Below are 15,442 nucleotides of genomic sequence, written 5' to 3'. Positions count from 1 at the left end.
AATTCATATATCTCTATCTTTTTCCACAAGCATGAGTAGCTAAATTCTCTATAGATTGAGGAAGAGTAGCTAACAATTTTTTTTATTAAGTCATGCATAAGTAAGTGTTCATCTTGTTCTAATATGTGCTTATTGAATTGCTAAGATTAAATCGAGAGATTGATCTAGTACAAAACAATCAATGCCTTGAGAAAGAAAGTGATTGTGGAACCAATTAACAAGGAAAGAAGTAACTTTTGAGACAAAATATAATCTTTCGCAATCAAAACTCATCACATACATCCTAGAGATAGGATAGTGTGGCATCAAAAAATCGAGAGGTGAAGTTCGTTCATCATGAGTTTCTGGCATGAATGCATAACTTATACATTGCTTAAATGTTCGTGAATCTTTCTCAACCCTATTCATCTATTGTTATTTCATCTGTTTTCATTGCATAACGATTTACTTTGAATTGCAATTATCATTGCATCCATTTCATCCATCCCATTGTGTAGACTAAATAAGATGGTTAGATACACACATTTCGATCGGCTACTTTCTAATCAAAACACTGCATCTAAATTGAGCAAAACTTTATCGAAAATTTTAATCACATGTTCCTGAGTTCGAATCTCGGATCGCATTGAGGTATAGTCTAGTTAAATTTATACTTGTATTTAATTAGAGAAAACATTGCATCTAGAAGAAATTGCTACATTGAAGAGCACGAGATAAGACATTTCTTCGCACCAATCTAAATGGCAACAAGTTTTTGGTGGAATTGCTAGAGACATTAGCAACTAAAATTGTCCTAAAATTTTGTGCTTTTGATTTTCACAGGAACTCGATTTCAAGTGTATTGCATCCGTGTCCAAGGATTGCAAGACATTGTATGAGCAAAGGCACATCATTTGAGCTATTATATGACCCTGAAATCGAGCGGACATTCCATCTTGGATAAGAAACGATAGAAAAAGGCGTCAAAGGAACAAAGCTCGAGCAATGGATGAACAACCCAACCCCTTGGTTCTTAATGTACTCAACAATCCAGTAGCACCGAATGCAACCAACAACGCAAGAAATAGTGCGATGAACAACACATTGGCAATGGAAAACCCTATACTTTTAGCAAATGATCACAACAACCCTATTCGAGACTATGCATCACCTAATTTGTATGATTTCTCACTAGGAATTTTGCGACCGTCTATTGAAGGGGCTAGGTTTGAAATGAAATCGATGATACTTCAAATGATCCAAACGACAGGGAAATTTGGAGGTGCACTTGGAGAATATTCACATGCACTCCTAAAAAGCTTCCTCGGAATTTGCAATACATTTGTGATTCCAAACGTTACTGGCAAAGAGATCAGACTGTTTTAGTTTCCATTCTCATAAAAGGATGAGGTTAAACAATGGGCATACGGATAGAAGCCAAGAGAAATCACTTCATTGTAGAAAATGGTAGCTAAGTTTATGAAGAATTTTTTTTGGCCCACTGAGAATGTCAAGAGGCGGCAAGAAATCAAAAATTTTCAACAGAAGGATCGGGAAACGTTGAGTCAAGCTTGGAAGAGATTTAAGAGCTAGTACAAAATTGGCCGCATAATGGTTTGCCCGATTCGGCGGCAGAAGGAGGCCTACTACAGAAGACATACACTAAAGCTAAAGTTATACTGGATCAAATTTCTCAAAATCATGAAGATTGGGAGGATAATGGATTCGAATCATGATCAAGTTCTGAAAGTGGAAATACTTTGAAATCAGATAATGACACTATTATAGCATTTCAAACGGAAGTGGCCGCAATGACAAAAATGTTGCAAGCGATGACTATGAACAAGAATGGCAGAAAGAATGGTAACTAAATGGAGTCTATGAATCAAGTACTGGATCTAAGCTATATAACATGCGATGGACCACATACCCCTGAAATGTGCCTGTATAACTCTCAATCAGTATGCTTTATTAAGAATAATCCCTTCTATAACACTTACCATGCAGGTTGAAGGAATCACCTAAATTTCTCTTGGGGAGGTAATCAACAACCTAATGTAGATCAACATGGTAACTGTTGTATGAATAAAGGTGGACCACCTATGTTCTACCAAGAACAGCAAAGACATGATCAAGTACCTGACCCATCACAACAACCATCTTCCTTGTCATCACCACTTGAGAACCTATTGAAAGAATATATTCAAAAGAACGATGCCTTGTTATAAAGGCAGGCATCTTTGATCAGAAATTTAGAGCACTAAGTGGGGCAACTTGCAGGAGAACTTAAGAACAGATCGCAAGGGGCTTTGCCAAGTAATACAGAAGCGTCGCGTCATGCGGGCAACTCAAAAAAAGAGCAATATCATGTGGTGACTTTGCACAGTGGAAAACCATTTAACGCAAATTCTAAAGAAAAGTGCCCACTTTTCAGACCAGTAGAAGAAGAGAATGAAGACATTTTTTTTTACCAACAACCCCCCTCGAGCAAGTATAAAAACCAACAACAACAAACCAGACAGTAAAAGAGCATGAGAACGAACATAAAGAATTATTCGAGAAGGCTTCGACTTCACAAGCATCAGTAGAGATGCGGCCACTGCTATATCTACAGAGATTGAGAAGAAGGAATGATGAAAATCAATTCTAACGCTTCCCAAAGGTATTAAAACAATTGCACATCAATATCCATTTAATTGAAGCATTAGAATAAATGTTTTCGTATGTGAAGTTCTTAAAGGATATATTTTTAGAAAAAGAAAGATTGAAGCGTTTGAAATGGTAGCACTCACTCAGAAATGCAGTGTGATAATATAAGAAAAGATTCCAACAAAGATAAGGAATCCTAGAAGTTTCACCATTCCTTGCTCCATAGGAAACGTTGACATAAGGCAAACCCTATGCGATCTGGGGGCTAGCATAAATCTAATGCCCCTTTCCACTTTTAAGAAGTTAGGAATTGGTGAAGTGTGACCAACCTCAGTAACACTTCAGATGGATGATCATTCTCTTGCGTGACCATAAGTGATGATTGAAGACGTATTGATAAAAGTGGATAAATTCATCATGCTCGCAAACTTCATAATTCTTGATTACGAAGTGGACCGTGATGTGTTCATCATTCTGGGTAGACCATTTTTATCCACTGGACACACACAAATAGATGTGCATAAAGAGGAAATCACAATAGAAGTTAATGCGCAAAAAATCAAATTCAACGTTCTCAAGGAGTTAGAATTCCCCAACTATAATGATGAACCCCATCTATACAAGCGCAGTCTTGATCATATTTTCAGGCAATGTATCCCTACAACCGTAGAGATTTCATGGGCCTGTTTCCTCCATCATGCGGCCATAACTACATCTTGATAGTTGTTGACTATGTATCTAAATGGGTTAAGGCTATTTCTTGTGCTAAGAATGATGCGGCAAAAGTATCCAAATTCCTCCAGAAGCACGTCTTTATGAGGTTTGACACCCCAAGGGCGATCATTAGCGATGAAGGTATACTTTTCATTAACCGCATCATTACTAAGTTGCTAATTAAATATAATGTTCATCATAGGATTGCCACGACGTACTACCCGCAAACCAATGGGCAGACCGGAGTTTCAAATCGAGAAATCAAGTCCATCATGGAGAAGGTGGTAAATACTACTCGAAAAGATTGGACGATTAAGCTCGATGAAACTATATGGGCCTATCGCACTGCATATAAGACACCTTTTGGTATGTCTTCATATACGTTGGTATTCAGTAAAACATACCATTTACCCTTGGAGATGGAGCACAAAGCTCATTGGGCCACAAAGAAGTTAAACCTGGACTTGCAAGTGGTTAGCGAGGTAAGAAAATTACAGTTAAATGAGCTTGATGAATAGAGGCTTCAGGCCTATGAGAATGCAAAAATTTATAAAGAAAAAACTAAGTGTTGGCATGACCAACACATCTATAAGAAAACTTTATTTGTTGGTTAAAAAAAGTTCTCCTGTTTAACTCATGATTTCGTTTATTTCCAGTTAAATTGCAATCGCGTTGGTCTGGTCATTCATAATCAAAGAAATCTTTCCGCATGGTGTTGTGGAGTTAACTAATGACGATGGAACTAATGTATTTAAAGTAAACGAGTAACTCATTAAATCCTATTATGAAGGTGAGGTTGATCGCAACAAAATCTCCACTGATCTTGGAAAACCCGAGTGAAGAACATAAAGGTGGTCCCTGTAGTGAAATGATGACATCTACATCCTAACTTTTTGTTTTTATTTCCTTTTTAGTTCGATGATTCTTTTGTTTTCCTTTTTTTTTTTTTTGCCTCTTTTTGGATATTGCTTGAAGTTTTGTGGTGATTGGCTGTCTTCAATATAGATTGTATGAAAATTGGATTCTCAAAAAATTAAAAGATTGTTGGGTTGAGTGTAGGATGCGTTCAATACACTCAACCCATGCAAGGGTACCGAGTGGAATTGCAACCATTAGTGGGATTTGAAAGGACACTAGTCACGTGTGCCACTGACGCAACGTCACGTCTGCCTTTTATTTAATGCGCCATCATAACGCTCGCGTCATGCCTAGATTTTTTCACCTACCCACCAATCCCTGTAAATAGCCTTTTCTTATCCACTCTTTCATTTTTCCATTCTCATACATCTCTCACCAAGGGTTCACTATGCAAATTTTTCAGCAATTATCTTAACACTCTGATTCTCCTTGTTTCCTACATTTCCTCACAAAAATCGACTCATGGATAGCCCGAAAACCACCGTCAAAGTCGCCACCACATCACAACTGGGAGTTTTTTCACAACCTTCATCCACTGACCATCATTATGAAGTCGTGATACCAACAAGTAATCTACACCCGGTGGAAATCACGTCGTCAAAAGCAAATCCTTTCCACCAAAATGCCCTTCTTTTGCCTAAAGACCCATTTTATCGACCCAATCCTCCTAACGCCGCCAACCATGGTCTTCTCTCAAACCTCAGCACTTTCACAATCATCATCACTATTAGAAAGGAAAACTAAAACTAGTGTGGAGATCCAGACTATGCGAGAAAGAAGTCCGGCCCAACAGATCTGAGTTGGGGATGCGTCTAGATCAGTCTGACGCTAGCGAGTTGATGCACGCTAGTGAGGTGAGGATAAGAGATAAAAGGAAGGTATTTGGTGAGATCTTGATGCAGCCACTTGAAAGCCTGGACGATGAAGGCATTGTAAACCAACCGAGCAAGTCGATGGCTGGGCAAAGAGAAGATGAAACAAAGACGAGTGATGCATTTTGATTTATGCGATTGTTAAATGCTCTATGATGTCTTCAAGAACACATTGTTTTGCCTAATTAAATGCAAGTGTAAATCTAACTAGGCATTTGGTAAGTCCAAAGTTTAACATAAGGATTGCTTGCTATTGAGTTTATGTTCCTAAGTGTTGAAATGAAAGATGATGAATGCGTTGGAAATCACAATCGTAACGAAAGCAGCTTATGCAATGCGATGGAGTTTTCCAAGGGATGAATTAGGATTGAGGCACATATTCACTAACATTCCCTAAGTAAATGCACAAACCATGCATTCAAGCAAATTACTCACAAATCATAACTACACTTCTCAGTGTATTTAACCACATTGTCCTATTTCTATGATACATGTGATGGGCTTTTAATGCAAGAGATATTTCTTATTTCTAAAAATAATCTCTTCTTGTTTTATGTGGTATAAATCCTTTAATTTTCAAGTATAAATTCAGTCTATTTAAAGCAATCTCTCAACTGATTCAAACAATTTACAAAGCATGCATATAATCGGTTGAACACATGATCAGGCTTTACTTAGTTCATATTAGTTGCAATGATTCTCAACCCATACAGAAATTAGTTATTCATGGATAAAGATGAAGAGATAGATAAATAATAAATTGTGAATGCATTCATATTGATAAAATGAGTTTTTCTACGTTTTACAATATGAACAATTGTAGTAAAAGAAGATATAGAGATAGAGATAGAAAGTCAAGTCGTAGGTAACAGTTTCTTGCTCCTTCCGGCTCTTTAAACAATTACTTCTTGAGGATTGTGTTGAAGAATATGGCTTCCCTTTTGCTCCAAGAGAGCTCTTGAGTTTTTACTCAAGGTTTCACGAGGGCTCAAAAGAAATATGTGAAGTGAAGATTTTTGCAGAGTTTTTCCAACGTCTCCTTACTTTTTTTTTGCATGAAAATCTTGTGGGGTATTTATAGGCGTCATGAGGTAGCTTTTTCATCTCTCACTAATGATTATTCTGACGGCATGCATTAAATTCCGTACCCCGACGCACCATCTTCTTCACATAAAAAATTCATTGGCTTTGCCGTGAAACTTTTTTGTCAACTACCAACTTGGTCTTTGATTTGACTTCCACCGCCTATGCGTAATGTCACCTTCCCTTTCTTTTATCGCATGACTATATGCTTTTCCAACTATGCAGTTTCAATGTTGGCATCAGGAATTTCCTTCGTGATGAACTATTGATCGCATGGTAGGTTTTTTGCATTTCAAAAATCACAATTTGATAACTTTTAAGGGTTATGAGATGTTGTACACGTGATCGATAATATGATGATATCATGAATTTCTAACTAATTTTGTCGCATTGTTCTTGATTTTTCTTAATTTTTTTAGATAAAAGAGGTCAAATAACTTGTATTTCTACAAGTTATCAACGAGCAAGGCGATCGTACTTATAATAGATCTAGATAAGGAAGAAGAGAGTGAAAAGGAAACACCACTGCAGCGAAGGCATCCAAACGCTAAAGTGGTAGTTGAAGAAGAAATACATTTCCCCACATCCTCTGTGGAGTGGTTAGTGGCTCAGGCAGCTAAAAAATCAAAGGAGATGAAGAAAAGCTTCTAGGATCTGAGAAAGAAAGCATAAAGTGTCATCACGGGTGTAGAGTTCGATAGAGAAGTATGCAATTAAAATAAGCTGCTAATGCAGTGAGATGCAGGCCCCAGGAAACTAAGAAAATGGATAGTGTGGATAGAGCCGCAATTGAATTTGAAAGAGAGATGGAGAAAAGTAGTGATGCAGCAAAAGAAGCCAAGAAGACAAAGGATCGCGGCGTTAAAAAGGTAGTAATCAGAAAGGAAAGAAGAAAAAGAGGGAGGCTGTGAGGAAAAAGCAGCCTAAGAAATCTAAAAACAAAGTAAAGGAGAGAATCGCGGCGACAAAAGAAAGAGGCGAGGGAAACAGGGTATCTACTGGCCGTGATGAGAGAGGAAAAGATAAGGGCAAAATGCCCATTGAGGCGGCGTAAAGGAACGCACCGAAGAAGTGATCGCCTCTATTATTGGATATCGGGTTCTTCCTCAAGGATGCTCCACTGCCCGCCTTCATAATGAATGTAATAAGAAACATGAGGTGGCAGAAATTATGCGAAGGGCCATAGAAACTGAAACCACAAGTGGTCCACGCATTTTATGAAGGGACTCCCCATGATAGCAAACGAATCCAAGATTGGAGAGGAAAAGATTGGATTCGACGTCAAACGAATCAATAACTCTTCAACTTAACCACAGACCCCACGATCAAAGGCAATCGAATCACGAAGGAACCAAAGCGAGAAGAAATGAAAAAAAGCATTGAGAATGATAGCCACGCTTGGGACAAAGTGGACAGTTTCAACAAAAGGGATCAAAACACTGTCACCGCATAGCCTCACCCCAGAGGCAAACATGTGGTTGTCCTTCGTAAAAAAAAAGTTGCTCCCCACCATGCATGACAATTCCATCTCCAGGGTTTGAGTCATAGCGATCTACTACATCATGCGATACATCCATATTAATGTTGGGCACATCATTGCAGCCCAAATGAGAGCCATATTCTTTAAGCCAAGAGGGCAACTGTTCTTTTCCTTCTTAATCACGAAGCTCAGTGCAACAAGGAGTGCTTGAAGAAGATGAAGAAATACCTATACGGGGAATCATCACAAATAAACTTCTCCGTAGGATGTTGAAGGATTCATCGTTTCAACCTGAGGTGGTCAAGCAAGAAAATCCTAAGAAACGACCTTATCAGTCTCAAGAGGTGCCTCCCCACAACCGTCGCAGCCTAAAAGAAGGAGGTTGACGAAGAAGTTTTCCGAGAACATGGAGCCAAACAATGTATCTTCCTCGCCTGTGGAAGAAAGAACTATGATTAAGTCACTTAGAGTTGAAAAGAATAAGTGATCACTGCCCCTCCGCCTTGAGCCTGAAAGAAGAGAAGAAGTTGAAGAAAGATCCCTTCTACCGCACTCTAGATAACAAACTCCATTGTCCACTCGTAACTCTGAGGTTGTGATCCTCTCATCGCCTCAAGAGCAGTTAAGAAATGAGTCACCTAGACTTAAAGTTGACCTCAATGAGCACCCTTCTGCCCTCATTGAAGATCCTTTCTATCCTCTATTATTACCCTTTGAACTAAGAGAAAACACATCTTCTCCACTGCCTGAAAGCAACAATGGCAAAGCTCCAATTTTTTAGGAGTAACATCTTCCAGGCGTCCATTGTTCAATGTATGTTGTTGATGACCTAAGCCTTCTTCCTCCATTTTTTCATCAAGGAGAAGGATCGGGCGTTGGTGAGGCTAGCAAGTTTCCACCACCTACCGAAGAATGAACTCAGCACAGTATTCCTCAGATGTCTGAAGATAAGCACGCAAACTTTGATGAGCTATACAAATTCTTGAACGATGATATCGGGAGCCACTCTTAGGAGGTCTTGATGAGCTGACTTGTCAACAAGCCACAATCCAGCGACAGCACCAATAACTTGCACAATAACAATGCAAGCTCCAAGAATTTGTTCAACATCAAACTCATCAAGTTCAATGCCAATAGATTCCAATGAGGAACTTCATCCAGCATCAGACGTAGCGACAACATGAGCAATTTCGATTCACTTTGCAATACATCCAAGAAGTACTTGCTCAGCTGATCATTGACCCCGCTATCTTGCCGCATCTTCAACAACCACTAAACTTCCCAAAAGAAGAAGTCTTTCCTCCCTTGCCTAATGATAACAATAATGCATGAGGGAACTAAATTTCGGGGTGTTTTTGTAGAATTTGTTTCTTTAAATTTTCATTCGATGTTTTGTCTTCTCAAATTTCTTTATATATTGATTGGATTGAATGAAGTGACAAGTTGCTCATTGATCGCGTGTTTTTTTTTTTTTTTTTTTTTGCTGCATTTGTCTATTGTTTATGTTATTTCTTGATATTTTTTCTTGCTTTGATACGTTTTGCCAATAACCTCAATGATGATACTTGTGCTAGCCAATACTTGATTGGTTACGATACGTATTTAGTACTTAACCTTAGGATGTTGCCTTAGGAAACATTTCTCACAACTAGTATACGTGCAAGCTTTATCTCAAACCTCTTTTGCAAATTTTTTCCAAAGTAATCATATACTTCAATTTTTAGTAATGAAGACCTTGCTGCCTTCTAAATTTGGAGGTGAGAGAGGTTTGAGCTAAATACATTCAAAATTTTTGAAAATATTATTTTTCATTAAAACAATGGCTTGAGTCACGTCTGAGAAGAGCACCTTGCTCATAGTTGGATGTTTGCATGACACTCGTGGGGGCAAGCCAAAACGAAGGTGAGATGCATGGATTAGTAAAAATATATATAGAGAGAGAGGGAGAGAGAGAATTTCAAAGAGAAACTTTTGTCAACTTTAAATCATAAGCTCATTTCTGAAAAAGAAATATCAGATAGCCTTGGAAATGAGTACGGGATTTTGAAGAATAAATTTGTCGGATCTAAGGTCTAGAAATATTTTCACAGGTAGGAAAATAAAGCTAAGAAAAAATGTGAATGTAATAAATTTTGAATTAGGAAGCACTTTGAGAGGTCTAGCTAATCCTTTAGAGTGAGTTGAGATATACTTAGACTTTAAGTGGGGTGTGATAACTTGTAGAAATACAAGTTATTCTGCTTTGTTATTGAGAACAATTAAGAAGAAAAAAAAAATGTGTCAGCTTGTCAAAGAATCTACACGAATAATTATGCTTTGCGATCATGAGATTATAAAACTAACAATCCTCGAAAAAGTATGAAATATATCACATCTCCATCGCCTACTTTATAATCAAATTACTGCATCAAGATCGAGCAAAACTTTACTGCACATTTTAATCGCATGTCCTTGAGTTTGACTCTCAGATTGCACCGAGGCATACTCTAGTTAAATTTATACTTGGATTTAATTAGAGAAAACATTGCATCTAGATTACGAAATTGTTATATTGAAGAACACGACATAAGGCATTTCATCGCATCAATCTAAATGACAACATTGTGCTAAAGTGAGTATAGTTCTATTGACATATAAATGTATTAGTGACCAAAGAGATTTGTGATTTGAATCCCCTAACATTATACTAAAGAAAATACTTATTGATTTCTATTTGTATGCGGGTGGGGTGAAATTATAGGTCCTTGGTCCAAAGTTTTTAAGTTTTCAAACTTTTTTAATTATTTTTTTCCTTAAAAAATTGCAACTTTAATAAGAAAAAAAAATTAAAAGTTCAAAACTCCATTAAGAATATATTTCAAACTTTTATATAATAGATCAACTAACTTTTAAAGGAGATCAAATTTGGGAGAGACCAATTAAATACAAAATTAAAAATTTTAAAATTTATTAGATAATTTAAAAAATTTAAAGATCAAATAGATACAAATAAAAAAATATAGGAAGTAAAAGTGTTATAATAGATGATATGGAATGTATTTTATGTTGAAAAAAAAATGCATAGTCTCAAATCTAAATGGACGTTTTCTACTCTTTGCAGAACTTTTGTCTTCCTTTAAATGAAAAACAAGTGAAGAAATGTATTTAAAAAAGTTGAAAAAATAATAAACTTTTAACATTGATGTTCAATATATATAAATAAGAAAATGTTATACGTACATATTCATATATATATATATATATATATATATATATATATATATTCATTTTATTTTGCCTCCCTTTTTTACTCATTGAATAGGAAGTTTGCCATCGACAAAGAATCTTCCACAGCTTACTACTTTCATTAGATCTAACCCTTTTTTTTTTCTTCAACAAAATGACAAATTATAAAAACATTGCCCACTCTTCTATCCGTACTTCACCCTCTTAAAAAAAAAAAAAAAAAAAAAAAAAAAAAAAGGAAAATGTCAATAATATTATGGTCCAACACTTATTACACTTTACCATATACCTTAAACTTTACTACTTTGCCTATTAACCATCTTATATTTTATACACCCATTTTTTAAAAGAAAACATATATATAGAAAGTGATAAAGATAATTATGATTATTGTCTTATATTTTCGTGATTTAATAGAAGTAAAAATTTGAGAGAAAGAAAAATTAAAACGGAAGCTGCTGCAAACAGTCCACCGTAAGATGAGAATCTAATCTAAGACTCCCGACGCCTTCATTTCATGATTTTACTTTTAACTACAATAGCCCCATTTTCGTCATTTTACCCCTAATTCCATCACTGTGTTCTTCTTCTTCTTCTTCTTCTTCTTCTTCGTCACTTCCACTTCACTCTCTCCATCCTCAAATCTTTTCTTTTCCCCCCCTAAACCATTAATGGGCTCTCGAATTCCATCTCACCAGCTCAGTAGCGGTCTCTATGTCTCCGGCCGCCCCGAGCAGCTCAAGGAACGGACCCCCACAATGGGCTCACGCGCAGTCCCCTACACTGGTGGAGACGTCAAGAAATCCGGCGAGCTTGGTAAAATGTTTGACCTACATCTTGTCGATTCCCCAACTTCCGGCCCTCCTCCTTCTAAATCCTCTCGCCCTTCCTCTTCTTCTCAGCACAACAGTGGATCGGTGCGATCCGGCCCTAATTCCGGACCTGTTACTAAACACTCTAATTCTGGTCCAATCTCCAAGAAATCTTCTGGCCCGATTTCCCTCCAGCCCACTGGCCTCATAACCTCCGGCCCTATGATGGGATCCGGTCCTCTTGGATCGTCCGGCAGCGTCGGTGGAGGACGGCGCTCCGGTCCTCTGGAGCAGACGGCATCCTTTGGGAAGACGATGTATGGGTCTGCAGTCACGAGCTTGAGCGAGGATGTGAAGATAGGGTTCAAGGTTTCGAAGGCGGTGGTGTGGGCTTTTCTTGTGGTTTTAGTCACTGGTTTGTTGGTTGGTGCGTTTCTGATGGTGGCGGTGAAGAAGCCGATTATTCTGGTGGTGGCGGCGGGGCTTTTGGTGCCGGCGGTGGTTGCGGTTCTTTGGAATATAGCTTGGGGAAAAAAGGGGCTGATAGGGTTTGTTCGAAGGTATCCGGACGCTGAGCTCAGAGGTGCTATTGATGGACAGTACGTGAAGGTCACTGGGGTAATTTTCCTCTCTAGCTTTTAGATTATTATAATGACATTTTTTTTTATAATGAGCTTTTTAATTAAAAGTTATGACTCATCAATTGATTAATCATCCTATGTTTTATGGCTAATCATGGAGCATTTCCCCTCCTCAATTTTGATGCAACTTTCCCCTTGTATTATGCCACAGGATTGAATAGTCAATACGATGCTGACTGTTTGACAATATTATAGTTTAGCTTTAAATAAAACAAAATTAAAATTGAAGGGATTCTAAATTTGAGGGTCGGTGGTCGGACAAAATCAATCTAAATCTTTGATGAGGAATCCAAATATAGTCTTAAAAGTATATTTTATTTGGGTTTGTATGATTGTTGATAAAGACTTCATGTAGATCTCCAGGAAATCTGTATTTCTTTTGTAGTCTTGCTTCTTTGCACTCTGCCTTTAAATACTACCATTGTTTTCGTCAGTTTTCAATCAAAGGAAACTTCTTTAAGGTTCTGTAATCCGTTGACCATAGGGGAAAATCTTGATAAGTTTTGCAGACTTTGATGAATTGCTTAGCCGAATTGCTGAAATACTTGGAATCCCATCTTTGAAATTTCTCTTCCAAACTAGTTATACACTCTCCTAGTAAATAGGCAGCACTCTTTATTTGTAGAAGTGAAAGGGATTAGTTTCAAGTATTTTTGGATTTGGAAAGTTCAGAATAGGCTTCTCAATCCTTATCTAGTTGTTGGTCACCATCTCGTGACTTCACGGCTAATTATTTAGACTTAATTATGAAAATAAGACTAAAGAAAAAGTCACTTTAAATCATTCACATCACATCAATCACAAATGTTTTCAAATGCAATATAGATTAGTAGATAGGCTTAAGGTGTTATGAACCTTCATTAACAAATAAGCTTCAGCCATTCATTTACATGCTCTTGTGAACCTGCAACTCCGTGTCCAACCCAGTTATCCATCGACCAACCTCTTTCCCATTATAGAAAGATGAAAGATTAAGTTTCATATACAAGATTGAAATTTCGAGAACCCATCAAATACTTTTTAAGATTTGTGGACCTATTAGACACAAATAGGAAAGTTTTAGGACTAAATTTGTAATTTAACCTAAATGGCATATATATAATTCTTAAAATTCAAGGACTAGATCCTCTAAAATAAAGGGAATTCTTTGTCATAATAGGTAGGTGGTTTCCAGGGTTTTCTCCCTTAGACGTGTTGTTGTTTACCAATTCGAAACTACGAGCCCATGCCGATCAACCTTCAACCAACAATTTCTATAAACTGATTTGGAGGCAATCATGCGTAGGCTGTTGAAACCTAACTTGCGTTTACTTTTTGGCTATGTTCTGAAAAGCTAATATCTTTATGGGTATTTATAAACAAAATTTGACTTTAAATGAAGGGACAATCATTTGATATTGGGGTTTGGATTTGTTATTCTGTTTCAGAAATCGAGTATCATATGTATACTTTTCCTTTGCAGGTCGTAACTTGCGGTAGTATTCCTCTAGAGTCGTCCTACCAGAGAGTAGGTAGGTGCGTTTACGTGTCTACAGAATTGTATGAATATAAAGGATGGGGTGGAAAGCCTGCAAATACTAAACACCGCTGCTTTTCTTGGGGATCAAGATATTCTGAGGTCAGTTCTGATCATACCAACTTGTTTTAAATATTTCTCACAACTTGATGGATGGCTTATGCCTATTAGTTTACCACACTGAAGTTTGCTGTGTTAATTTCTAGTTCACTAATTTTTTCTTTGACCGACTTGGTGCAAAACGTGAAATAGAGTGTTGTGCACATTCTTTTATCTTTTGTTTTTGTGTACTTGTCTGAATGGATATGTTTTGTTTATGATGGCTGAATTCCATACATTTTCTCCAAGATTCTTCTTAATTGATTTAGCTTCTGTCAGAATGAGATTAACTCAACAGTAATTGATTTGGTTGATTTGGTCAACTTTTCAATTCCCATCCTTACCATTGTACTGAAAAAAAAAGACAGCTTCTTTGTTGGCTTGCTGTGACTTCTAACAGTATCTTTTTTTACACCATGTATACACACCATAACCAAAACTTGTAATGCATCTTCAGCAAATATGATGAGTTGTAATGGGTTGGTTTTTGCACATCTAATACAGAGATATGTAGCTGACTTTTACATATCAGACTTCCAATCTGGTTTAAGAGCATTAGTGAAAGCAGGCTATGGAGCTAAGGTTGCTCCATTTGTCAAACCCTCTACCGTTGTCAATGTGACAAAAGAAAACCGAGACTTGTCACCAAGTTTCCTACGCTGGCTAGCTGATCGCAAACTCTCAAGCGACGACCGTGTAATGCGCCTTAAAGAAGGGTATTACACATTCACTACAATATGATCACAATGCCACCATTCTGTTACATTCTGATGAAATCTAATTACTTCACCATTCTCAGGTACATCAAGGAAGGAAGCACTGTGAGTGTCATGGGGGTTGTTCGGCGCCAAGATAACGTGCTCATGGTAGTTCCATCAACCGAGCCTGTCTCAACAGGATGTCAATGGGCACGTTGCCTCCTTCCAACCTATGTCGAAGGCTTAATCATAACATGTGACGATAATCAGAATGCCGATGTGGTTCCTGTGTAGACATACCATAGTTTCATATCATAGTTTCTGAGAGAACATCCCAAGGATGTGAAAATGAATCCCACGAATTACATATGCCACTTTTTTTTCCAGGTTTCAAATCTATGCAAAAAAAAATGTATGTAAGGTTGGCCTAGAAGATGCAAAACAAAAGAATGCAGAAGTGAGAAGACCAGATAATAAACAAGTATTATCTGTTCTCTATGGAGTCAAGAAGCCAGAAGACTCTTTTCCTTAGCATAATCTCATGTATTTTATTTTTGACTGATTATATTATGTACATAATACTTAGTTCCTAAGAGGAATCCCACGTGAGTCAGTATTTTTAAGCTTTAATTTAGCCAAATTGCCTTGATGTTATTAAGCTTAATCGTAAACTTTCTTTAATGCGAGTGTTTCAACATTCCAAATTCTTCTAGCTGGGTCCCCAAAATTCTAAATTTTGATTGTCATACGAAGATC

At 37.2% G+C, this 15,442-nt stretch overlaps 1 protein-coding gene across 1 annotated transcript; it reads left to right on the top strand.

Moving 5' to 3' along the window:
* The first annotated feature begins 11,288 nt into the window (after positions 1-11,288).
* LOC120073879 (uncharacterized membrane protein At1g16860) lies at positions 11,289-15,392 on the top strand. Its single transcript, XM_039026792.1, has 4 exons — positions 11,289-12,350; positions 13,836-13,991; positions 14,493-14,704; positions 14,788-15,392. Exons 1-4 carry the CDS (start codon positions 11,592-11,594, stop codon positions 14,978-14,980), a joined length of 1,320 nt encoding a protein of 439 aa, XP_038882720.1. The 5' UTR covers positions 11,289-11,591; the 3' UTR covers positions 14,981-15,392.
* Positions 15,393-15,442: the final 50 nt, after the last annotated feature.

Source organism: Benincasa hispida, chromosome 3 (genome assembly GCF_009727055.1).
Source record: "Benincasa hispida cultivar B227 chromosome 3, ASM972705v1, whole genome shotgun sequence".
NCBI lineage: Eukaryota > Viridiplantae > Streptophyta > Magnoliopsida > Cucurbitales > Cucurbitaceae > Benincasa > Benincasa hispida.
Note: the sequence above shows the minus strand (reverse complement) of the source record. Positions and strands in the feature narration are given on the sequence as shown.

Bases quoted from the DNA above. Each gene is read 5' to 3' on its own strand.
- LOC120073879 (XM_039026792.1), top strand. From the start codon at position 11,592: ATGGGCTCTCGAATTCCATCTCACCAGCTCAGTAGCGGTCTCTATGTC. The intron at 13,992-14,492 runs GTCAGTTCTGAT...CATCTAATACAG, and splicing joins GGGGATCAAGATATTCTGAG to AGATATGTAGCTGACTTTTA. The intron at 14,705-14,787 runs GTATTACACATT...CACCATTCTCAG, and splicing joins GTAATGCGCCTTAAAGAAGG to GTACATCAAGGAAGGAAGCA.